Here is a 22,405-nt window from a genome sequence, read left to right as displayed (position 1 = left end):
GTCCATACAGGAGCCCCCTGGTCCCCACTACAAAGCACAGCCCACAGCTGCCAGGCCTCAGCTTTATTTGTGCCATCGGTGCCCCATAGCGGGAGGGGGTCAATAAATAAGGGGAGGGGGGGGAAGAGGCACCTGGGGACAGGGACTGGGATGCACTGGTCCATAGTGGGAGAACTCACGGATGTGATGAGACCCCACTGGTCTGTACTGGTCCTTACTGGGAAGACACAAGGCCACGCAGGTGAGAAGATCCCGAGCACGACGCTGTACTGGTCTGTACTGGTCCTTATGGGACGACACAAGGCCACGCGGATGGATTTCCCAGTTGGGAAGCAGTACCGGTCCATACAGGTCCTGGTCCATACAGGTCCTGGTCTGTACAGGTCCTGGCCCATACAGGTCCTGGCCCATAAAGGTCCTGGCCCATACAGGTCCTGGTCCATACAGGTCCTGGTCCGTACAGGTCCTGGTCCGTACAGGTCCTGGCCCATACAGGTCATGGTCCATACAGGTCCTGGTCCATACAGGTCCTGGCCCATACAGGTCCTGGCCCATACAGGTCATGGTCCATACAGGTCCTGGTCCATACAGGTCCTGGCCCATACAGGTCCTGGTCCATACAGGTCCAAGTGCTTTATACTGGGAGGCACTGGGCGACGCTGGGCTCTGTGGCCACTCCATAGGGATGTGGGGGGATGTGGGGAGGCCTCTGCATCCCCAGGGGGTCTATAGGGTCCCCATGGAGAATGAGGGCCCCATATGAATCCACATCTCCATGGGGGTCTTCATGGGGTCCCACCTTGCTCTGCAGCTCCCCATTGGGTCTATACGGGGTTGCCATATTAACCTCGTGGTCTTTACATTGTCCCACATCAATTCATCATCCCGCATCCCCCATGGGATTCCCCCCCACCCCCCAACCCCCCCCATAGGGTCCCCCCTACCCATGTGTGGGGCTGCCCGGAGCCGCCCCCCCCCAGCCCTCCAAGTAACGTGCAAAGAGCCCCTTGGCTCGACGCAGGACTCGGGGCAGCTGGTGCCTGCGGACCAGGCGGTCGAAGTGCATGGCCACCTCGTTGTAGTCCCCGGCCCGCGCCATCACGGCCTCGCGCTGCTCCAGCAGCATGGCCAGGCACACGAACAGCAGGAACGGATTCCCCTGGCCCAGCTCTGCCGGCGGCGGCAGCGGGGCCCCGTCATCTTCAACACCCAGATCTTCGTCCTCCGAGGAAGAGGAGGAGGAGGAGGACGAGGAGGAGGACCACGAGTCCTCCCAGGCCCAACCTCCTGCCCACGGGTCCTGTAGGGCTGCGTTGGGCACGGTGGGATCCGCAGCTGTAGGGTCTGTGGGGTCATCGCCTGTGGGGTCTTCTCCAAGCCCCCCAGCAGCAATGGGGCCTTCAGCGACCGGTTTGGGGTCTTCACTGACCGGTTTGGGGTCTTCACTGATCTCTATGGGACCTTCACTGACCTCTTTGGGGCCTTGGCCGAACTCTTTGAGGTCTTCCCTGACGTCTTTAGGGCTCCTTATGACCTCTTTGCGGTCATTACTGATGTCTTTGGGATCATTACTGGCCTCTTTGGGGTCTTCACCAAACTCTTTGGCAGCGCTGGGGTCCTTACTGACCCATTTGGCACCTCCTTTATGTTCCCCATTGATCTCTTTGGGGGTTTTATCATCTTTGAGGAGCTTTATGGGACCTCCACCATCCTCTTTGAGATCCCCACCGACCTCTCTGGGCTCCTCACAAGCTTCTTGTTGGATGCTGGAGCTCCTTGCTCCCGCTCTGCCCTTCCTATTCATCTCCCTGGTGTCTCCACCATCCCCACTGTTGTTCCCCGCGTCCTCCTTTGGGGTCTGCCCCATCTTGGAGACGCTCAGACCTTCACATTTGCTCTTTGTGCCGACGTCTTCGAGGCTTTCAGAGCCTCCTCTGCAGCCTTTGGGGTCCGTTGAGCTCATTTTGTGCTTCTCGTGCTCCTTCCTGGGTTGGACACTGATCTCCTCCGGGGTGGAAACATCCCTCATCTTCTTTGTGACATCAGAACCTTCCCTGTTGATTTTGGGGTCTTCTCGTCCATCGTTTTTATCCTCAGATCCACCGGGACCCTCCTGGCCGCCCCCTCCCCTCTTCTCCCTGCGGCGCCGCGGAGGCCGAGGCCGCATCCCCCTCCTCTCGCTCAGCCCCCGTCGTGCCCCCAGGGGCGCTCCCAGCAGCGGGATCCCCTCGGGGGGCGGCGGTGGGGCGGGGGGCAGCGAGCTCCATGTGATCTCCAACACTCTCAGTGCATCCTCGAAGGCAAACTCACGCTTCAGCTCCAGCAGCAGCCAGCGGTAACAGAACAGCAGGTCGTGGGCGCCGCGGGCGGCCAGGAAGGCCCAAAATGGCGGATCCGCGCGGCGCAGAAGTCGTCTCAAATGAGAGAAAGCCCGGGCCAAACCGCGGCCCCCCGGGCGGAACCGCGGCCCCAAGCGCCGCATTAAGGAGCAGAAGCAGAGAAAGGCCTGAGCTTCATCATCCAGCACGGCCAGCAGCGGCGCAGCCACATCCGACATACCCTGGCAGTAGGAGAGACGCGGGTGGCCCAAGGCGAAGGTGGTGAGCAAGGCCTGTAGTGCGGCCAGATGGGGGTGTCCCTCCTCGGGACCCCCGAAATAGGGGTGTCCGCGGTCGGTGCGCACCACGTCCTTGCGCACGGCGGCCGCCACCAAGGCCAGCTCTGCCGGGGCGGCCCGTGAGGCCAGCAGGGATTTCAGTGCTGTGTATTCGTCGGCCTTACGGCGCAGGTGGGCCAGGCGCTCCTGTCCAGACAGCCCCGCGGGGAACACGTTCAGCAGGTAACGCCACACCACCTTGAAGCAAGAAATTAGGGTGAAAAACATGGATTTGGGGACATGAAGGGGGGGTGAGGCGTTACTCTGAGCCCACACCACCTTGGGGGGGGAGCAGCAAGAAATTAGGGTGAGAAACACGGATTTGGGGACATGAAGGGTGGGTGAGGTGGTACTCTGAGCCCACAGCACCTTGGGGGGGGAGCAGCAAGAAATTAGGGTGAGAAACACGGATTTGGGGACATGAAGGGGGGGTGAGGCGGTACTCTGAGCCCACAGCACCTTGGGGGGGGGAGCAGCAAGAAATTAGGGTGAGAAACATGGATTTGGGGTCAAGGGAGGTGTGAAATGGCTCTGAACCCACACCACCTTGTGGGGAGGGAGCAGCAAGAAATGAGGGCAAAGAACGTGGATTTGGGGACACAAAGGGTGGGTGAGGAGGCTCTGAGCCCACACCGCCTTGTCGGGGGGGAGTGACAAGAAATAAGGGCAAACAACACAGATTTGGGGACATGAAGGGTGGGTGAGGTGGTACTCTGAGCCCACACCACCTTGGGGGGGGAGCAGCAAGAAATTAGGGTGAGAAACACGGATTTGGGGTCAAGGGAGGTGTGAAATGGCTCTGAACCCACACCACCTTGGGGGGGGAGCAGCAAGAAACGAGGGCAAAGAACGTGGATTTGGGGACACAAAGGGTGGGTGAGGAGGTTCTGAGCCCGCACCAACTTGTAGGGAGGGAGCAACAAGAAATGAGGGCAAATAATGCAGATTTGGGGACAAAATAGGTGTGAAATGGTTCTGAACCCACACCACCTTTTGGGGAAGGAACAACAAAGAACTGGGGCAAAAAAACGTGGATTTGGGGACACAAAGGGTGGGTGAGATGGCTCTGAGCCCACACCACTTTGTGGGGAGGGGGAACAACAAAGAACTGGGGCAAAAGAACACGGATTTGGGGCCAAGGGATGTATGAAATGACTCACCTTGCGCAGCCCGGGCTCCACGCCGCCATGGTAGACGTGCAGGCGGAGGTCGTGCGGCCGCAGCAGGCGCCCACCGGGGCCCAGGTAGGAGCGCAGGTCGGCGTCGCTCAATGGGGCACAGGGAGGTGGGGGGGTGGATGGAGGCGACGTGGGGGTCTGGGAGGTGCTGTCAGACCAGACCAGAGCTGCCTGCGCCCGCGCCAACGTCCGGCCCACCTACAAGGGGAACTGGTGGCACTGGGAGGGACTGGGAGATGGTGGGGAGGGGGTCTATGAACAGGAGATGGGGGCTGGGGGGCGACTGGGTGACTATGGGTGACTATCAGGGATGTAGCGGGGAATAAAAAGCATCAGGAGAAGACTAAAGAAATACTGAGAGATGTTTGTGGTGCTAAAAGGGAACTAGGAACAGAATGGAGAGATTGGGGTACAGGGAGGGGATGGGGGGGAGACTGAGGGAGGTTTATGGTGCTACAAAGGGATTATGAGCAGACTAAAGGGACTGGGGCATGGGGAGGAGACTGTGGGGCAATAGGGAGAGGTGCTGGGAATACAGAGGATTGGAGATAAACCAGGAGCCCCAATGGGACATTGGAAGCACTACGAGGCCCAATAGTTAGTAAAGCAGCGCTGAGGGAGTTAGAAAGCAAAAGGGAATGTCGGAAACGGGGGCAAAAAAACACCGTAAGTGCTGGCAATAAACAGGGGGGCACAAGGGGGTGATAGGAAGGGACTGAGGAGCAAAGGAAGGGGGATAAGGAGCAGAACGGTGCCCACCTGAGCCCACAGCGCCTGCGTGAAGGGCACAGCAGCTGCCAGCAGGGAACGGCGCTCGGCCGGGGGGGGCGGGGGGGGCTCAGCTGCTGCCACCTCACGGGGGCTGATGATGTCCCAGTCCTCCAGCAGCGAGCCTAAAGATGGGGGGCAACGTCAGTGTGAATATGGGGCTCTCAATGGACCCCCAACCCCCCAGGCTTAAAGATGGGGGGGGGCAACAGCAGTGTGAATATGGGGCTCTCAATGGACCCCCAACCCCCCGGGCCTAAACATGCGGGGGGGCAACATCAGTGTGAATATGGGGCTCTCAATGTGCCCCCAACCCCCTGGGCCTAAACATGGTGGGGGGGCAACGTCAGTGTGAATTTGGGGCTCCCAATGGACCCCCAACCCCCTGGGCCTATAGATGGGGGGGGGCAACAGCAGTGTGAATATGGGGCTCTCAATGGACCCCCAACCCCCCGGGCTAAAGATGGGGGGCACCATCAGTGTGAATATGGGGCTCCCAATGGACCCCCAACCCCCTGGGCCTATAGATGGGGGGTGGCACCATCAGTGTGAATATGGGGCTCTCAATGGACCCCCAACCCCCCGGGCCTAAACATGGGGGGCACCATCAGTGTGAATATGGGGCTCCCAATGGACCCTCAACCCCCTGGGCCTAAAGATGGGGGGGATATGGACCATCAGTGTGAATATGGGGATCTCAATGTGCCCCCAACCCCCGGCCTAAACATGCGGGGGGGCAACATCAGTGTGAATATGGGGCTCCCAATGGACCCCCAACGCCCTGGGTCTAAACATGGGGGGGATATGGACCATCAGTGTGAATTTGGGGCTCTCAATGGACTCCCAACCCCCCAGGTCTAAACGTGGGGGGTGGCACTATCAATGTGAATATGGGGCTCTCAATGTGCCCCCAACCCAAAGATGGGGGGATATGGACCATCAATGTGAATATGGGGCTCTCTATGGGGCTGTCCATGGGGGTCTCCTTGTACCCCCCCCCAGTTGCTCACAGTCCGTTGCCGGTCTCACGTCCAGGCGCAGTCGCAGCGCGGGCCGGGCGCTGGTGAAGGCGGCTGCCAGGTCCCCATCACTGAGCAGCGGCACAAAGTTCTCCCGGCCCTGAGCGTCACGGGCTGCAAAACTGAGGGCAAAGTTCCTCCTCCTGTGGGTACAGAACGACAGGACTCAATGCAGCCCCAATATGAGGTGGGATAAAGGGTCAGGCCTCAATACAGGCCCGATATGAGGTGGGATAAAGGGTCAGGCCTCAATGCAGCCCTAATATGAGGTGGGATAAAGGGTCAGGCCTCAATGCAGCCCCAATATGAGGTGGGATAAAGGGTCAGGCCCCAACCCAGGCCCCATATAAGGTGGGATAACGGGTCAGACCCCATCCTAGGCCTGATATGAGGTGGGATAAAGGGTCAGGCCTCAATACAGGCCCGATATGAGGTGGGGTAACAGGTCAGGCCTCAACCCAGGCCTAATATGAGGTGGGATAACGGGTCAGGCCTCAGCCCAGCCCCGATATGAGGTGGGATAATGGGTCAGGCCTCAGGCCTGATATGAGGTGGTCTGAAGGGCCGTGCTCACCCCTGCAGGTCGAAGGCTCGTGCCAGGATGTGCTGCAGAACATCCAGCGACGTGATCTGCGGGTCCACGGCAAACGAACGGAACTCGGGGGGCTGCGGCCCTTCGGTTTTCTAAGCACAAAATGGCGGCGGGGCCTCAGGCAGCGCTAGGCCGCGTTGCCATGGAGACACCGCCGGGCCGCGTTGCCATGGAGACGCCGCCCCGTCGTCCCGAGCTCGCCACCCATTGGCTTGCGCCGTCACGTGACCGCTCCCCCACCGCGCCGCCCCCCATTGGCTCGCGCCGTCACGTGACCCCGCCCGGCCCGTAGCCCCGCCCTCACCTGGACGCGCACGCGCACAACCTCGCACTCCTCGTCCCCGCAGGCCCCGCCCCCCGGGGCCGCCATGGACACGGACGGGTGGGAAGGGGGGGGGGTTTACGTCACCGCGATGACGTCAGGGCGCCGTTCCCCCGGAGCTCGGTGCCGTTCGGTGCCGTTGGTTCCGTTGGGTCCGTTCGGTTCCGACCGGAGCGCGGCGCTCAGCGCGTCCCCTTCCTGCGGCCGCCGCGGCCGCAACAACATCCGGGTCACCGCCCGGAAGTGACGTCACAAGGAGCGTACGACGTATGCAAATGATGCTCAAGCCTCGCCCCCAATGACGTCACAGCAGCTGATTGGAGCGTTTTATTGAGGCGGGGGAGGGAGCGGGGGCAGCATGCTCCGCCCCCTTAAAAGGGCAACGCCCCCTTAAAAGGGCAACGCTCCCTTAAAGGGGCCGCAGCACCGAGCAGCACGACACTGTACAGCAGCGGGGAGGGGGCCTCGGCTGAACCCCCCCCATTCGGGGTGACCGTCGCTTACGGAGGAACCCGCTCATTACGGAGCCGGGCCAGCTCCTGGGACAGCAGCTCCAGGTCCTGGGGGGGGGAAATGAAGGGTGGGGGGTCAACAGAAACCACGGCCCCATTCAACAGCTCGAGGCCACTTTAAGACGGGCCACGACCCAGGCGAGACCACGCCCCTTAGACCACACCCAGTGCGGGGGATGAATGGGCAGAGCCACGCCCACATTTGGCCACGCCCCCTTAGGACCCATTCATAAATGGCACCACCTTAGGCCACGCCCCTTAGGACCCATTCATGTCTGCCCCCACCCATTCATCCCCCTCCCACCTCGCCCCCCACCCATTTAAGCCCCGCCCACCTGGCTCAGGTGCATGTTCTTGGTCAGTTGCTCCTCCAGCAGATTCTGCAGCTTCTTGTTCATCTCCCTCAGCCCCTCCTCCCCCGGCCCTGCCCCACGACGGGGGGCTGCGGGGGGACCTGCGGCCTCTGGAGATGGAGATATGTGGGGTGAGATGGGGTGAGATGGGGTACCCGGCCCCATAGAGGGGATATGGGGGGACCTGTGGCCTCTGGGGGGTGGAATAGGTGGGGTGAGATGGGGTGATGTGGGGTGCCCGGCCCCATACGGGGGGTATGGGGGGACCTGCAGCCTCTGGGGGGGGGATATGTGGGGTGAGATGGGGTGATGTGGGGTGCCCGGCCCCATACGGGGGGTATGGGGGGACCTGCGGCCTCTGGGGTATTGAATATGTGGGGTGATGTTGGGGGTCCCGGCCCCATAGGGGGCTATGGGGGGCACTGAGGGGTCTCACCCAGCCGGCTGTCCCTGACGAAGCTCTCAATGATGGCGCTCTTCCTGCACAGATCCTCGGCCATGGACGCGCTGCTGACCTCCAGGTGTCGCACCTGGCAGGGACAGAGGGGGTCAACCCCCCCCATATCCCCTACACCCCCCCCCCCATTTCCATACAGTGCCCCCTTATCTCTCTCCCCCTGCCCAGCTTATCCCAGTTCCACCTCAATGCCCCCAGCCCCCGTCCATTCCATTCCCTTATTCCCCACCCACTGTGTCCCCCATCCCCTCCCAGCACCAAACAGCCCCATTTCATTGCCCAAATCCCACCCCAGCCCCCCCTTATTACCCCCATTGCCCCCCACAACCACCCCAGTCTCACCCCCAATCCCCTCCAAGTCCTTCTCCCCCATTCTTAACCCCAGTTCTGCTCCTCCCCCACCTTCCCGGTGCCCTCCTCATCTCTCTCCTCCCCAATGCCCCAGCCCCCCCCAGTGCCCCCCACCCCCTCAGCCCACCCCCATCCCCCCCCGTTGCCCCCAGCCCCACACCTTCTCCTCCAGCAGCCATCTTTCCTGCTGACTCTGGGCCAGGCGCTGGAACAGTTCGGCCACCTCCGCCGGGGACAACCCCCCCCCTGCAGGAACCCCCCCCCCACCACTGCCCCCCCCGGGGCTGCCGGACCCCGACTGGGGGAGGGGGGGGTGTAAGGTTATCAATACCACAATAACAGGCCATGGACCCCCGACCCCCCCCCCGCCCATACCCACCTTGGTGCTGCCAGGGGCCGAGCTTTCCCTCCCCAATGAGGACACGCTGCTGTTGTCCCCCCCCGGCCCCCGTCCTGGGGACCCCCCCTCCAGCCCCAGCTCCTCCAGCCCTAAAATCAAATGGGGGGCAAAAAGGGGACGATGAGGGTCAGGGCCAGACCCCCACCACTGGGCTGTGCCCCCCCTGGGGGTCCCATTCCCCCCCCTTATACCGGAGCGGATGCGGGTTGGGGTCAGCAGCTCCTGCAGCCTCTCCTGCAGCCGGTCGGCGCGGCGTCGTTCCAGCTGCAGTTGACGTTTCAGGTCCTTCAGCTGTTGGGGGGGGGGACACATGTGGGGCAGCCCATCACCCCCTGTGCCCCCCAACCCCCATCTATAACCCCCCTGGTGACCCCCAACCCCCATCTATAACCCCCCCTGTGCCCCCCAACCCCCATCTATAACCCCCCTTGTGCCCCCCAACCCCCATCTATAACCCCCCTTGTGCCCCCCAACCCCCATCTATAACCCCCCTGGTGACCCCCAACCCCCATCTATAACCCCCCTGGTGACCCCCGGCCGTGGGGCTCACCGCAGCGCTGCCCTTCTTCTCCAGGATCCGCTGCCCATCCCTGACGTCCTTCAGTTCCTGGGGGGGGGGGGCAGAAAAACATTGGGGTCTATGGGGTGAATTTGGGGGCACTATTGGGGCTCAGGGGTTGATAGGGATCACTGCAGCCCTATAGGACACAGCAAAGCCCCCAGGGTAAGATTTGAGCCCTTGGGGAGGGATTTTGGGGTCAACAGGAGGAAAAGAGATGGAAAGAGTTGAAATTGGTGAAATCTATGGCAGATTTAGGGATCCCAATGGGGGTTTTGGGGTCCTGGGCTGGATCTCAGGGGCTCCAAAGGACACAGTGGGGTCCTGGGAAGGATGGGGGGGGGTCTTTTAATTGTGGGGGGGGTCTTTTAATTGTGGGGGGGGTCTTTTATTTGGGGAGGGGGCTGCAATCCATCCAGCACCTGGCGCAGTGCTCGGCCCTCGGCCTCCTGCAGCTCCCTCTGTCTCTCTGCGTCCCCCAGCAGCGCCCGCAGCTCCCCAACACGGCCCTGGGGACAGGGAAACATGGCTCCTATAGGGTCCTATAGGGTTCTATACAGTCCTATAGAGCTCTATAGGGTCCTATAGGCTCCTATAGGGTTCTATAGGCTCCTATAGGCTCCTATAGGGTTCTATAGGCTCCTATAGGCTCCTATAGGGTTCTATAGGCTCCTATAGGGTTCTATAGGCTCCTACAGGCTCCTATAGGGTCCTATAGGCTCCTATAGGCTCCTATAGGGTTCTATAGGCTCCTATACGCTCCTATAGGGTTCTATAGGCTCCTATAGGGTTCTATAGGCTCCTATAGGCTCCTTATAGGGTTCTATAGGCTCCTACAGGGTTCTATAGGCTCCTATAGGCTCCTATAGCATTCTATAGGCTCCTATAGGGTTCTATAGGCTCCTATAGGATTCTATAGGCTCCTATAGGCTCCTATAGGCTCCTATAGGGTTCTATAGGCTCCTATAGGCTCCTATAAGGTTCTATAGGCTCCTATAGGGTCCTATAGGCTCCTATAGGGTTCTATAGGCTCCTATAGGCTCCTATAGGGTTCTATAGGCTCCTATAGGCTCCTATAGGGTTCTATAGGCTCCTATAGGCTCCTATAGGGTTCTATAGGCTCCTATAGGGTTCTATAGGCTCCTATAGGCTCCTATAGGCTCCTATGGGGTTTTATCGCCCCCCATAAGCCCTACACCCCAAGCTCTCCCCATTGACTCACACTCAGACCCCCAGCCCCCACCTCCAGCTCTGCCCGGTGCTGCTCCCGGTGGGCGCGTGTGGCCGCCACGTGCTCCTGAGCCTGCAGCTCCAGCAGCTCCTGGGGGGAAATAGGGATTTTTGATGGGAATCCCGTGATTTTGGGGCAAGAAATGAGGATTTTGGGGGCGGGGGAGCAAAGTTTGGGGCCAGAAATGTGAAGTTTAAAGGCACAGAACAAAGACTTGAGATCATAAGGGTTGGAAATGAGAGTTCAGAGGGAGAATTTGGGGTGGAAATGTGAGATTTTGGGGTGGAATAATGAGGTTTTGGGGTGGAATAATGAGGTTTTGGGGTGGAATAATGAGGTTTTGGGGTGGAATGACGAGGTTTTGGGGTGGAATAATGAGGTTTTGGGGTGGAATAATGAGGTTTTGGGGTGGAATAATGAGGTTTTGGGGTGGAAACATGAGGTTTTGGGGTGGGATAATGAATTTTGGGGTGGAATGATGAGGTTTTAGGGTGGAATAATGAGGTTTTGGGGAGGAATAATGAGGTTTTGGGGTGGAATAATGAGATTTTGGGGTGGAATAATGAGGTTTGGGGTGGAATAATGAGGTTTTGGGGGGGAATAATGAGGTTTTGGGATGGAATAATGAGGTTTGGGGGGGGAATAATGAAGATTTGGGGTGGAATAATGAGGTTTTGGGGTGGAATAATGAGGTTTTGGGGTGGAATAATGAAGTTTTGGGGTGGAATGATGAGGTTTTGGGGTGGAATTATGAGGTTTTGGGGTGGAATAATGAGGTTTTGGGGTGGAATAATGAGGTTTTGGGGTGGAACGATGAGGTTTTGGGGTGGACGATGAGGTTTTGGGGTGGAACAATGAGGTTTTGGGGTGGAATAATGAGGTTTTGGGGTGGAACAATGAGGTTTTGGGGTGAAATAATGAGGTTTTGGGGTGGAATAATGAGGTTTTGGGGGTGGAATGATGAGGTTTTGGGGTGGAATAATGAGGTTTTGGGGTGGAATAATGAGGTTTTGGGGTGGGGGCTCCGACCTGTGCCTGCCTCAGTCGCTGCTCAGTGTCCCCCTGTATGTTCTCAGCCGCCTCCAGGCGCTGCCTCAGCTCCTCCTGCTCTTGTGATCGCTCCTATGGGGCAGATGAGGGTGAAGGCCCCGAATTCACCCCAAAAAACCCCAAATCCCACCCCACAGGATCCCAGATCCCACCCCCCAATATTAGACATGGGGCCCTCAGGACCCCCTACATTAACCCCTAAGGATCCCACCCCCCAATATGGACACGGGGCCCTCAGGACCCCCTACATTAACCCCTAAGGATCCCACCCCCCAATATTGGACATGGGGCACTCAGGACCCCCTACATTAACCCCTAAGGATCCCACCCCCAAGTGTGGGACATGGGGCCCTCAGGGACCCCCTACATTAACCCCCTAAGGGATCCCACCCCCTGCCCCCCAATATTGGATATGGGGCCCTCAGGACCCCCTACATTAACCCCTAAGGATCCCACCCCCCAATATTGGACATGGGGCCCTCAGGACCCCCTACATTAACCCCTAAGGACCCCCCCCCAATATTGGACACGGGACCCTCAGACCCCCTACATTAATCCCTAAGGATCCCACCCCCCAATATTGGATATGGGGCCCTCAGGACCCCCTACATTAACCCCTAAGGATCCCACCCCCCAATACTGGATATGGGGCCCTCAGGACCCCCTACATTAAACCCCTAAGGATCCCACCCCCCAATACTGGATATGGGGCCCTCAGGACCCCTACATTAACCCCTAAGGATCCCACCCCCCAATATTAGACATGGGGCCCTCAGGACCCCCTACATTAACCCCTAAGGACCCCACCCCCCAATATTGGATATGGGGCCCTCAGGACCCCCTACATTAACCCCTAAGGACCCCCCCCCTGCCCCCCACTCCAGCCCCCCTTGAACCCCCCATTTCCCCACCTGGAGCTGAGCCTGCAGTGCATCACGCCGGCTCTTCTCCTCCTGCAGCTCCCGGGCTCAGGGTCTCACTCCGCTCCCGCAGCCCCTTCTCCATCTGCCCCCACCCCAATAAAAACCCTATAGAGCCTGTGGGGCCGCTCAGAGCCCCATGAGCCCTATGGAGCCCCTATGGAGCCCCATGGAGCCCCTATGGAGCCCCTCCCCAGGACCCCCCACCTGTGCTGCAGCCTCCAGCTCCTCCTGCAGCTGCTTCTTCTGCTCCTGCAGCTCCTGTATCTCCTGCTCTGCTTCTGCCCTTGGGGGGGGGTCCAGGTTTTTTGGGGGGGGGTCTTTGGGGTCCCAGTGTTTTCTAGGACCCCCCCATCCCCCCCTTTTACCTCCTGCTGTTGCTCAGTGCATCTTTCTCAGCCTGGAGCTGCTGCAAACTGGGGTGAAAACACACAGAAATGGTTCAATCAAACCCAAAATTCCCATCCCCCCCCCCATAAGGGCCCCCCCCCTTCACCTCTCATCCTTTTTCTTCAATTCATTTGTCAGCTGCAAAGAAAAACAACCAATAAATCTTAATTAACCCCCAAATAAAAACAGCCCCCCCCCCCCCCCCCTCCTTTACCTCAGCCACCTCTGCCTGCAACCGGGTCAGCTCCTGTTTGGGGGGGGGGGGGAAGCAAAGGAAAGTATTCAGACCCCAAGAGCCCCCCCAGACCCCCAAGGACCCCCTAACCCCCCTCCAGGACCCCCCCAGGACCCCCTAAACCCCCCCAGGACCCCCCAGCCCCCCCCAAAGATCCCATTGCAGCCCCCCTAGGAACCCCAGGACCCCCCAGGACACCCCCAGAGATCCCCATTTCAGCCCCCCAACCCCCCCCCAGGACCCCCCCAAACCCCATCAGACCCCTCCAGACCTCCCCAGGACCCCCTAACCCCCCCCAGGACCCCCTAAACCCACCCGGACCCCCCCAGCCCCCCCAATGATCCCCATTTCAGCCCCCCTAGGACCCCCCCAAACCCCATCAGACCCCTCCAGACGCCCCCAGAACCCCCCCAGGACCCCCTAACCCCCCCAGGACCCCCTAAGCCCCCCCAGCCCCCCCAATGATCCCCATTTCAGCCTCACGCTCAGACAACCCCTATCCCCCCCCTTATACTCACTCCATGTACCTCTGTGTTATGAGCTGGGGGGTCCCCATTGTGGGGGTCCCCACCTGCAGCCCCTCCCTCCTCCTCCGCCTGCAGCTCCTTGGGGGGCTCCTGGGGGGCTGCAGGGAGGAAATCAGACCCAGCCCCACAAACAGCCCCAGTTCTGCCCATTTCTGCCCCAAACCCCCTTTAACTCACCCTCCACGTGGGCTGGAAGGTTCCCCCCGTCACCGTCCCCCTGTTCCTGGGGGGGTCCTGCAGTGCTCAAAGGGTCCCTGGGGGGTGGTCCCGGACCCCCCCCATCCCGCAGCCGCTGGTTCTCCTTCTCCAGTCCTTCAATCTGCGCACACGCTGAGACCCCCCATATCCACCCCATTAAATACAGACCCCCAATATTAACCCCCTTAAAGCTTTAGGGGATGAGGTGGGGGGTCCTGGGGGGGGTCTGGGGGCCACCCCATTAAATAAAGACCTCTAAAGTTCCCCCCAAAGCTCTAGAAAAGGAGATAGGGGGGTCTGGGGGGGGTCTGGGGGGGTCCTGGGATGGATCCTGGGAGGGCTTGGGGGTTCCTGGGGGGGGTTGGGGGTTCCCGGGGGGGTTCAAGTGGGGTTCTGGAGGGGTCTGGGTGGGTCTGGGGGGGTTCTGGGAGGGTCTGTGGGTCCTGGAGGGTTTGGGGAGGTCTGGGGGGATCCTGTGGGGGTTTGGGGGGGGTCCAGGAGGGGTCTGGGGGGGTCCTGGGAGGTACTAGGGGGTCTGGGGGGGTCCTGGGGGCATCCTGGGTGGAGCCTGGAGGGGTCTGGGGGGGTCCTAGGGGGGGTCCAGGGGGGTTCTGGGAGGGTCTGTGGGTCCTGAGGGGTTTGGGGAGGTCTGGGGGGATTCTGTGGGGATTTGGGGGGGTTCAGGGGGGGGGGCCTAAAGGGTCTGGGAGTGTTTGGGGGGGGTCTTGGGGGCATCCTGTGGGGGTCCTGGGGAGGGTCTGGGGGGTTTGGGGGGGTCTGGGAGGGTCCTGAGAGGTCCTAGGGGGTCTGGGGAGTCCTTGGGGGGGTCTGAGAGGGTCCTGGGGGTTTTGGGGGGGTCCTGGGGGGGTCTGGGGTCATCCTGGGGGTCCTGGGGGGGTCTGGGGGGGTTTGGGGGGGTCTGGAAGGGTCCTGAAGAGGTCCTGGGGGTCTGGGGGGTCCTGGGGGGTTTGGAGGGCCCTGGAGGGGTCCTAGGGGGGTCTGGGGGGGGTCCTAGGGGGGCTTGGGTAGGTCTGGGGGTGCTGGGGGGCTCCAGGGGGGGGCCTGGGGGGCTCCTAGGGGGTCTGGGGGGGTCGGGGGGGTTTGGGGGATCTGGAAGGGTCCTGAGAGGTCCTGGGGGGTCCTGGGGGTTTTGGGGGGGTCCTGGGTGCTGACCTTGGCCAGCTCCCGTAGCAGGGTGCTGTTCTGCAGGCGGAAATCGTCCTCCTGGGCTCTGCAGCTTCCCCTGCAGCATCCGCGTCTCCCCCAGCAGCGCCTCCACCTCCTGCCACGGAAATAAAGACCCCCGGGGGGGGGGGCTCCAAGTTGTACCCCCCCCCCCAAAGACCACCCCCACCCACCCCCATAAAGGAAAAAGAGGGGCCATAAGGGGACCCTAAGCAGCCCCATATGGAACCCTTCATGCTCCCATAAAGCCCCATAAGCTCCTCCAAGGGAGACCCCCCCCCCCATTATCCCCATAAGCCCCTCTAAGGGAGACCCCCCCCATTATCCCCATAAGCCCCTCTAAGGGAGACCCCCCCCCCCCATTATCCCCATAAGCCCCTCTAAGGGAGACCCCCCCACACATTATCCCCATAAGCCCCTCTAAGGGAGACCCCCCCCCTCCATTAGCCCCATAAGCCCCTCTAAGGGAGACCCCCCCCCACATTATCCCCATAAGCCCCTCTGTGTATGAACCCCCCCCCAAAATGCCCAGGATTCCCCCCAAAAACAGACCCAGGAACAAACCCCCCCCCCCCAATTAAAACCAATGACACCACCATCCCCCTCCCAAAAAGAAACAGAAGCCCCCTCCCCAAATAAAAGCCGCTTCTATAGGGACTGTGCCCCCCCCACCTCCATGGTCTCCACCCCCCCCTCAACTAGAATCCCCCTCCCCAAATAAAAGGAGCTTCTATAGGGAATGAGACATGAGACACCCCCCCCCGGTCTCCTCCCCCCCCCCAACCAGAAGCCCCCTCCCCAAATAAAAGGAGCTTCTATCCCCCCCCCCCCATCACCCACCTGAGCCTTCTTACTCTTACTGAGAGCCTGAAAACAACAAGGATATGGAGGGGGGGGTGAGGACCCCCGGGAGACCCCAAATTTGGGGGGGGTCCCCACCTTATTGGGGGGGGGTCCCAACTTATGAGGGGGGTCCCAACTTATGAGGGGGTCCCACCTTATGAGGGGGGTCCCACCTCATGGGGGGGGTCCCAAATTGGGGGGGTCCCACCTTATGTGGGGGGGGGTCCCAAATTGGGGGGGGGTCCCTCTTTATAACAGGGGTCCTACCTTATTGGGTGGGGGTCCCACCTTATTGAGGGGGGTCCCACCTTATTGGGGGTATCCCACCTTATGGGGGGGGGGGGTCCCACTTTATGGGGGGGGTCCCAAATTGGGGGGGGATCCCACCTTATTGGGGGGGGGTCCCACCTTATGTGGGGGGGTCCCACTTTATTGGGGGGGGTCCCACCTTATGGGGGGGGTCCCACCTTATTGGGGGGGGTCCCAAATTGGGGGGGGGTCCCACCTTATTGGCCTTGGCCCAGCTCCTTCTCCACCGCCTGCACCTTCTGCCGCAGCCCCGCGAGTTCTGCATTGGGGGGGGGTGGGATATAGGGGGGGTCATTGCATTATATACATATAAATATATGGGGGGGGGTCGGCACCTCATGGACCCCCCGGTTTCCCCCGGTTCCCCCCGTTACCGGCGCTGCTCCGCCGCAGTTGATCCGATAGACGATAATTCTCCGTTCTCAGCTCCAGCAGTTGGGCCTGGGGTGATATGGGGGGGATATGGGGGGGATATGGGGGGAGATGGGGGTCACAGCCACCCCAATGCCCCCCCCCCCCCCATGGGACCCCCGCCCGGCCCCCACCTGCATCCGCTCGAACTCCTCCGCCGACAGCGCCTGCGCCATCTTGCCTTCCCCGCCCCCCCGGCACTTCCGGGAGAGGAAGCGGAAGTGACGCTGGAACCATAGAGTTCACAGAGCAGAGCGGCAGCGGGAGGTGGTGGCGGGAGGGAGGGGAGGTGCGGTGGTCCTCCACGGCAGCGCATGCGCCATCTTACATTCTCCCCCTGCGGAAGCGGAAGTGACGCCAGAACCATAGAGTTCACAGAGCAGAGCGGCAGCGGGAGGTGGTGGCGGCAGGGAGGGGCAGCGCGGTGGTCCTCCAGTCGAGTAAGCCTTATTCTATAGGGCTTTCGACATGTATAACTGCACATAACGTGATTGTGGGAAAACCAGGCAATAAAATTCGTTAATAAAAGTTTATTTTCGACGCTTTTTTTTAAAAGATTTTCGTAAAAAAAAATCGAGGAGAGGAAAAAAAATAAAAGAGGGAGTGGCCCTTTAAGAGAGACAGGAACGGGAGGAGCCTGAGGGCCCGCCCCCAGGGGGAGGAGCCAGGGAGGGGGGGCCGCCTTAAAGGGACAGGCAGCCCTTAATGGGACAGGCAGCCCTTAAAGGGACAGGCAGCCCTTAAAGGGACAGGCAGCCCTTAAAGGGACAGGCAGCCCTTAAAGGGACACGCAGCCCTTAAAGGGACAGGCAGCCCTTAAAGGGACACGCAGCCCTTAAAGGGACACGCAGCCCTTAAAGGGACAGGCACCCCTTAAAGGGACAGGCACCCCTTAAAGGGACACGCACCCTTTAAAGAGCTGGATGAATTGGGGGGGGGTCTTAGGGGTCGTCGTCCATACTGAGGCTGCTGCGGGGGCTGGAGGCGCAGGAGGGGATGGGGGAACACACGAGGGTCCCGGGGGGTCCCAAAGCCTCGAGCCCCCCCCCCTCATCCATCAATAGATCATCGAGCCCCCCCGAGCCCCCCAGCCCCAGCCCCAGGTCCAGGTCCAGCAGACAATGGGGGGCTGGGGGGGGGAAGGGGGAGGCGACGGGGGGCTCGTCCTCGGACCCCCCCCCCCACATCTGGTACTTGTGGGGCTGGGGGGGGGCTCAGGGGGAGCCCGTGCAGCTGAGCCTGCAGCTCCAGCTCCTGGGGGGAGGGGGGAGTGGGGCAGCCCCATAGAGCCCACATGGGACCCATAACTCATCCCAGTGCCTTTAATGCAGCCCCATAGAGACCCACATGGGACCCTGACTGACCCCCCCCACCCCATAGCGACCCCCAAACCCCACACAGAGACCCCCCCCCACCATAACCCCCCCCATCCTCCCACCTGCACACGCAGCTGACCTACACTGGCCCCCCCACCCCATAGAGTCCCCCAACCCCCCCATAGCCCCCCCCACCCCATAGCGACCCCCAAACCCCACGCAGAGACCCTCTAGCCCCATAACCCCACACAGAGACCCCACCCCACCCCATAGCAACCCCCAACCCCCACACATCACCCCCCAGCCCCATAACCCCCCCCCCATCCTCCCACCTACACATGCAGCTGCCCTATACTGACCCCCCCCACCCCATAGCGACCCCCCAGCCCCACACAGAGACCCCCCCCAGCCCCATAGCCCCCCAGCCCCCCCCCCCCCCCACCTGCAGGCGCATCCTCAGGCTGCGATTCGCCTCCTCCAGCCGCTGCTGCTGCAGCTCCAGCTCCCTGGATCGCTGCGTCTCCTTCTGCAGCTTCCTAATGTAATCCACCGACGCCTTCAGGATGGTGCCTTTGTTCCAGCGCATCTCCCTGCAGACCCCCCCCCCAAATTAAAACAAACCCACATTGGGGTATAAGGATCAATGGGGGAGCCCTGAATTGAGGCTGGGGGCAACTCACGGGTCGTTGGATTTAGGGATGAGGGTCCCCAGCTCCTTGATCCGGTCGTTGATGTTGAAACGTCGGCGCCGCTCGACTGCGGGATGGGGGGGGGGGTCAGCAGGACCCCATGGAGACCCCCAGACCCACATGGAGACCCCAGACCCACATGGAGACCCCAGACCCACATGGAGACCCCCCCTGCCCCACTGGCAGCCCCCCGGCTCACTCAGGTTGTGGTTGTCCTTCTTCTGACGCTCTTTCAGCAGCGCCTTCGCCTCCGTTTCTGGGTGGGGGGGAGCAGAGCTGTCAGTATGACCCCCCCCCATACCTGTCCCATAGAGACCCCCCCCATAGAGACCCCCCAATACCTGCCCCACTGAGACCCCCCCAATACCTGCCCCATAGAGACCCCCCATACCTGCCCCATAGAGACCCCCCCAATACCTGCCCCACTGAGACCCCCCCCATACCTGCCCCATATGGAGACCCCCCCCCAAACCTGTCCCATAGAGAGCCCCCCAATAGAGACCCCCCCATACCTGCCCCACAGATACACCCCCATAGAGACCCCCCCCCACCTGCCCCACAGAGACCCCCCCTATAGAGACCCCCCAATACCTGCCCCATAGAGACCTTCCCCATAAAGACCCTCCCATACCTGCCCTATAGAGACCCCCCCCCCCCATAGAGACCCCCCCATACCTTCCCCACAGAGACCCCCCTATAGAGCCCCCTCCCCATTAAATACCTGTGAGCTCAGCCTTGACGCAGGGCAGCTCAGCGGGGCAGGAGCTGCTGCTGGTTGGGGGGGGGCTGAACAGCTCCAGGAGGGGGGCGGGGGCCGGCATCTACATTAAGGGGGGGGGGGCGAGGGGGGCGGGGCCAATGAGGTAAATAGGCCACGCCCACCCCCATAGAACATAGGCAACCCATAGGCCACGCCCCCAATACGAAGCCACGCCTACCCGCAGGCCACGCCCACTCCATAGACCACGCCCCACTACGAAAAGCCACGCCCATCTCCCATAGGCCACGCCCCCAAACACGAAGCCACGCCCCCGGGTCTTAAAGGGGCAGCACCTCTTTAATGTGCTGTGCAGCCCATAGGCCACGCCCACCCCATAGACCACGCCCCCACTACGAAGCCACGCCCACCCCGGGTCTTAAAGGGGCAGCGCCTCATTTTATACCATGCTGTGCAGCCTATAGGCCACGCCCACCCCCCACAGGCCACGCCCACCATAGGCCACGCCCACCCCCTGTTCTTAAAGGGGCAGCGCCTGTTTTCGTACCGTGCTGGGCAGCGTGGGGCTGTCAGTGGGGCCGAAGCTGAGCAGCTCGTCGTAACTGGACTCCAGGCTGATGATCTCATCGATGACGTCATCAATCTTTTGGGGGGATTCAACCCAAAAAAACGAGCAATTTCTGGTCCCCTATTGCCCACAACTGACCCCAGCCCCCCCTATAGAGCCCCATAACATCACCCACCTCCTTCTCAGAGCCCCCCCCCAAGTGCAGCGTGGCCATGGGGCTGTGGGGGGGGGCTGCATTAGGGGGGGGGGCTGCATTGGGGGCTGTATTGTTATTGGGGGGGGGGCTGGGGGGGCTTCGGCCGCGGGTGGAGCTGAGGAACTGGCGGAGCTGCTGGCGCTGGGCAGCGCGGATGTGATACCGGGTGGGATTCTCCAGGTGGGTCTGAACCTATTGGGGGGGGGGGGGGGACAGACGTTATTGGGGTCCCTGCAGCCCCCCCCCCCATCCCAAAATACACATGGATCCTATAGAGAACCCCCCTCAATCTATACCAGGAATCCCCCCATAGACAACACAGCCTCCCTCCATCCTATAACACCTCAATGTCTCCCCAACCCCCCCATCCCACAATGCTCCAAGACCCCCTTTGTGACCCCCCCCAACCCATTGTGCCCCCTCCCCAACCCATTGTACCCCCCCAACCACACTGTCCCCCCCCCATTGTGCCTCTCCCCAACCCACAGTCCCCCCAACACCCCTCATTGAGCCCCCCCCCCCCATTGCGCCCCCTCCCCACATTGTGCCCCCCCCCCCATTGTGCCCCCCCCCCCATATAGTGCCCCCTCCTCACCTTCAGCACCTCGGGGGGCACATGAGGCGGCGCTGCCCGTTGCGGGGGGGCCCCCACATCAATGGCAGCTGATGGGCCGGGGGGGGTGGGGACTTGGGGGGTGGGGGGCACAGAGGGGCCGCCCCCCCCCCCACCCCGTTCCCTGCGCTCTTGTTCCTGTGCCTGTGCCCTCATCAGCTGCTGCCGCAGCAGAACCCGCGACGAGGGGGGGGCCGGGGGGGCTGCAGCAGTGCTGGGGGATAAGGGGTTTAAATGGGGAGGGGGTTAATGGGGGGGGGGGTTTAGTTGGGGGGGGGGGGTGGGGTCCCATAGGGATACAGGAGGAGGGGGGTTGTGGGTTTGGTTCTTACTTGTGGGGCAGCGGTTGGCTCTTCAGGCTGTAGAATGGACCGGGGGGGTCCCCGGGTGGGGGGGGTTCACCGGGGGGGGGTTTATCGGGGGCTGCCCCCCCCCCAGGTGGGTCCCATTCGATGTCAGCCACGATGCCGGATTCGGGCAGCACCGAGCTGACACTGGGGGGGGGGGATGAGATAAATGACCCCCAATAGTGTGCTCAGTGACACCCCCAGCCCCATAGGAACACTGTGCTCAGTGACACCCCCAGCCCCATAGGAACACTGTGCTCAATGACACCCCCAGCCCCATAGAAACACTGTGCTCAACAACCCCTATAGACCCCCATAGACCCCTATAGACCCCACAGATCCCTATAGACCCCCACAGATCTCTATAGACCCCCACAGATCCCTATAGGACCACTCTGCCCTCATAGACCCCTATGAAACCCCTATAAGACCACCCAGCCCCATAACAAACGCTGTGCCCCCACCCCCATAGAAACACTGTGCTCCATGACCCCTAGAGACCCCCATAGACCCCATAGATCCCTATAGGACCACCCTGTCCCTATAGGACCACCCTGCCCTCATAGACCCCTATGGGACCCCTATAGGACCACCCTGCCCTCATAGACCCTATGGGACCCCTATAGGACCACCCAGCCCCATAAGAATCACTGTGTCCCCAGCCCCCCATATCCTTGAGCCCCCCGTAACCCCCCATATCCGATCCCTGCCCCCCATAACCCCCATAACCCCCCATAGCCCCCCCTTACCTCACCACCTGCAGACTGTCTGCAGCCCGGGCTCCCTCCAATAGAACATAAACCGTGGGTCGGCCCGGGGGGGGCCCGGGGGTCCCTTCAGTGGGTCCTCGGGACATGGTGCCCCCCCCCCCCCAAATAAACCCCACAAGTGCCTTAAAGGGGAACGGGGGCTCCTATGGGGCTGGGGGTGTTGTTATGGGGCTGGGGGGCTCCTATGGGGCTGGGGGTGTTGTTATGGGGCTGGGGGTGTTGTTATGGGGCTGGGGGGCTCCTATGGGGCTGGAGCCTTGAACCCCTATGGGCTCCCTATGGGGCTGGGGGTGTTGTTATGGGGCTGGGGGTGCTGTTATGGGGCTGGGGGGCTCCTATAGGCCCGGAGCCTTGAACCCCTACGGGTCCCAATGGGGCTGGGGGGCTCCTATGGGGCTGGATCCTTGAAGCCCTATAGGGTCCCTATGGGGCTGGTCGCCTTGTTATGGGGCTGGGGGCTCCGCTTTGGGGCCGAGGGGTCCCGGGACCCCAATAGGGGGCGGCGGGGCTGGGACAGGAAGTGGAGGCTGACCGGAAGTGGCATCACAAGGCGGATAGGCCTAAAACCGGAAGTTCTGGGATGAACCGGAAGTGACAGCACCGGAAGTTACATCACAGGGGGGGAGGCCTGAAACCGGAAGTGGTGGGAACAGGAAGTGACAGAGCCGGAAGTTGCATCACAAGGGGGAAGACCTGAGGGCGGAAGTGCTGTGTTAAACCGG

The 22,405-nt window shown here is 61.4% G+C and overlaps 3 protein-coding genes across 3 annotated transcripts; all 3 read right to left on the bottom strand.

Annotated features, from left to right (window-relative positions):
* Nucleotides 1-48: 48 nt before the first annotated feature.
* LOC146751123 (uncharacterized) lies at nucleotides 49-6,777 on the bottom strand. Its single transcript, XM_085535526.1, has 6 exons — nucleotides 6,518-6,777; nucleotides 6,196-6,305; nucleotides 5,613-5,764; nucleotides 4,594-4,727; nucleotides 3,817-4,032; nucleotides 49-2,854 (listed from the first exon to the last, which is right to left on the bottom strand). Exons 1-6 carry the CDS (start codon nucleotides 6,581-6,583, stop codon nucleotides 941-943), a joined length of 2,592 nt encoding a protein of 863 aa, XP_085391652.1. The 5' UTR covers nucleotides 6,584-6,777; the 3' UTR covers nucleotides 49-940.
* Nucleotides 6,778-6,849: 72 nt separating this feature from the next.
* Nucleotides 6,850-16,662, bottom strand: GRIPAP1 (GRIP1 associated protein 1). Its single transcript, XM_085535563.1, is given in 20 exon segments — nucleotides 6,850-7,095; nucleotides 7,383-7,510; nucleotides 7,837-7,930; nucleotides 8,369-8,506; nucleotides 8,588-8,697; nucleotides 8,800-8,899; nucleotides 9,159-9,215; nucleotides 9,590-9,676; nucleotides 10,411-10,488; nucleotides 11,428-11,520; nucleotides 12,360-12,415; nucleotides 13,565-13,618; nucleotides 13,698-13,839; nucleotides 14,781-14,945; nucleotides 14,947-15,000; nucleotides 15,744-15,770; nucleotides 16,252-16,266; nucleotides 16,268-16,314; nucleotides 16,430-16,496; nucleotides 16,601-16,662. Coding segments are annotated over 20 exon segments (1,614 nt in total). The 5' UTR covers nucleotides 16,643-16,662; the 3' UTR covers nucleotides 6,850-7,035.
* A 319-nt stretch (nucleotides 16,663-16,981) lies between these two features.
* TFE3 (transcription factor binding to IGHM enhancer 3) lies at nucleotides 16,982-21,908 on the bottom strand. Its single transcript, XM_085535531.1, is given in 11 exon segments — nucleotides 16,982-17,662; nucleotides 17,664-17,720; nucleotides 18,225-18,372; nucleotides 18,463-18,538; nucleotides 18,671-18,727; nucleotides 19,193-19,292; nucleotides 19,737-19,832; nucleotides 19,933-20,145; nucleotides 20,549-20,780; nucleotides 20,899-21,060; nucleotides 21,663-21,908. Coding segments are annotated over 11 exon segments (1,503 nt in total). The 5' UTR covers nucleotides 21,770-21,908; the 3' UTR covers nucleotides 16,982-17,407.
* Nucleotides 21,909-22,405: the final 497 nt, after the last annotated feature.

This window comes from Coturnix japonica, unplaced genomic scaffold (genome assembly GCF_054131305.1).
Source record: "Coturnix japonica strain WE unplaced genomic scaffold, WE-NBRP24 Scf130, whole genome shotgun sequence".
Lineage (NCBI taxonomy): Eukaryota > Metazoa > Chordata > Aves > Galliformes > Phasianidae > Coturnix > Coturnix japonica.
The sequence above is the reverse complement of the archived record's forward strand: the minus strand, read 5'-3'. Positions and strand labels throughout refer to the sequence as shown.

Bases quoted from the DNA above. Each gene is read 5' to 3' on its own strand.
- LOC146751123 (XM_085535526.1), bottom strand. From the start codon at position 6,583: ATGGCGGCCCCGGGGGGCGGGGCCTGCGGGGACGAGGAGTGCGAGGTT. The intron at 4,033-4,593 runs GTGGGCACCGTT...TTCCCCTTGTAG, and splicing joins CGCAGGCGCTGTGGGCTCAG to GTGGGCCGGACGTTGGCGCG. The intron at 2,855-3,816 runs GTGAGTCATTTC...TCTTGCTTCAAG, and splicing joins TGGAGCCCGGGCTGCGCAAG to GTGGTGTGGCGTTACCTGCT.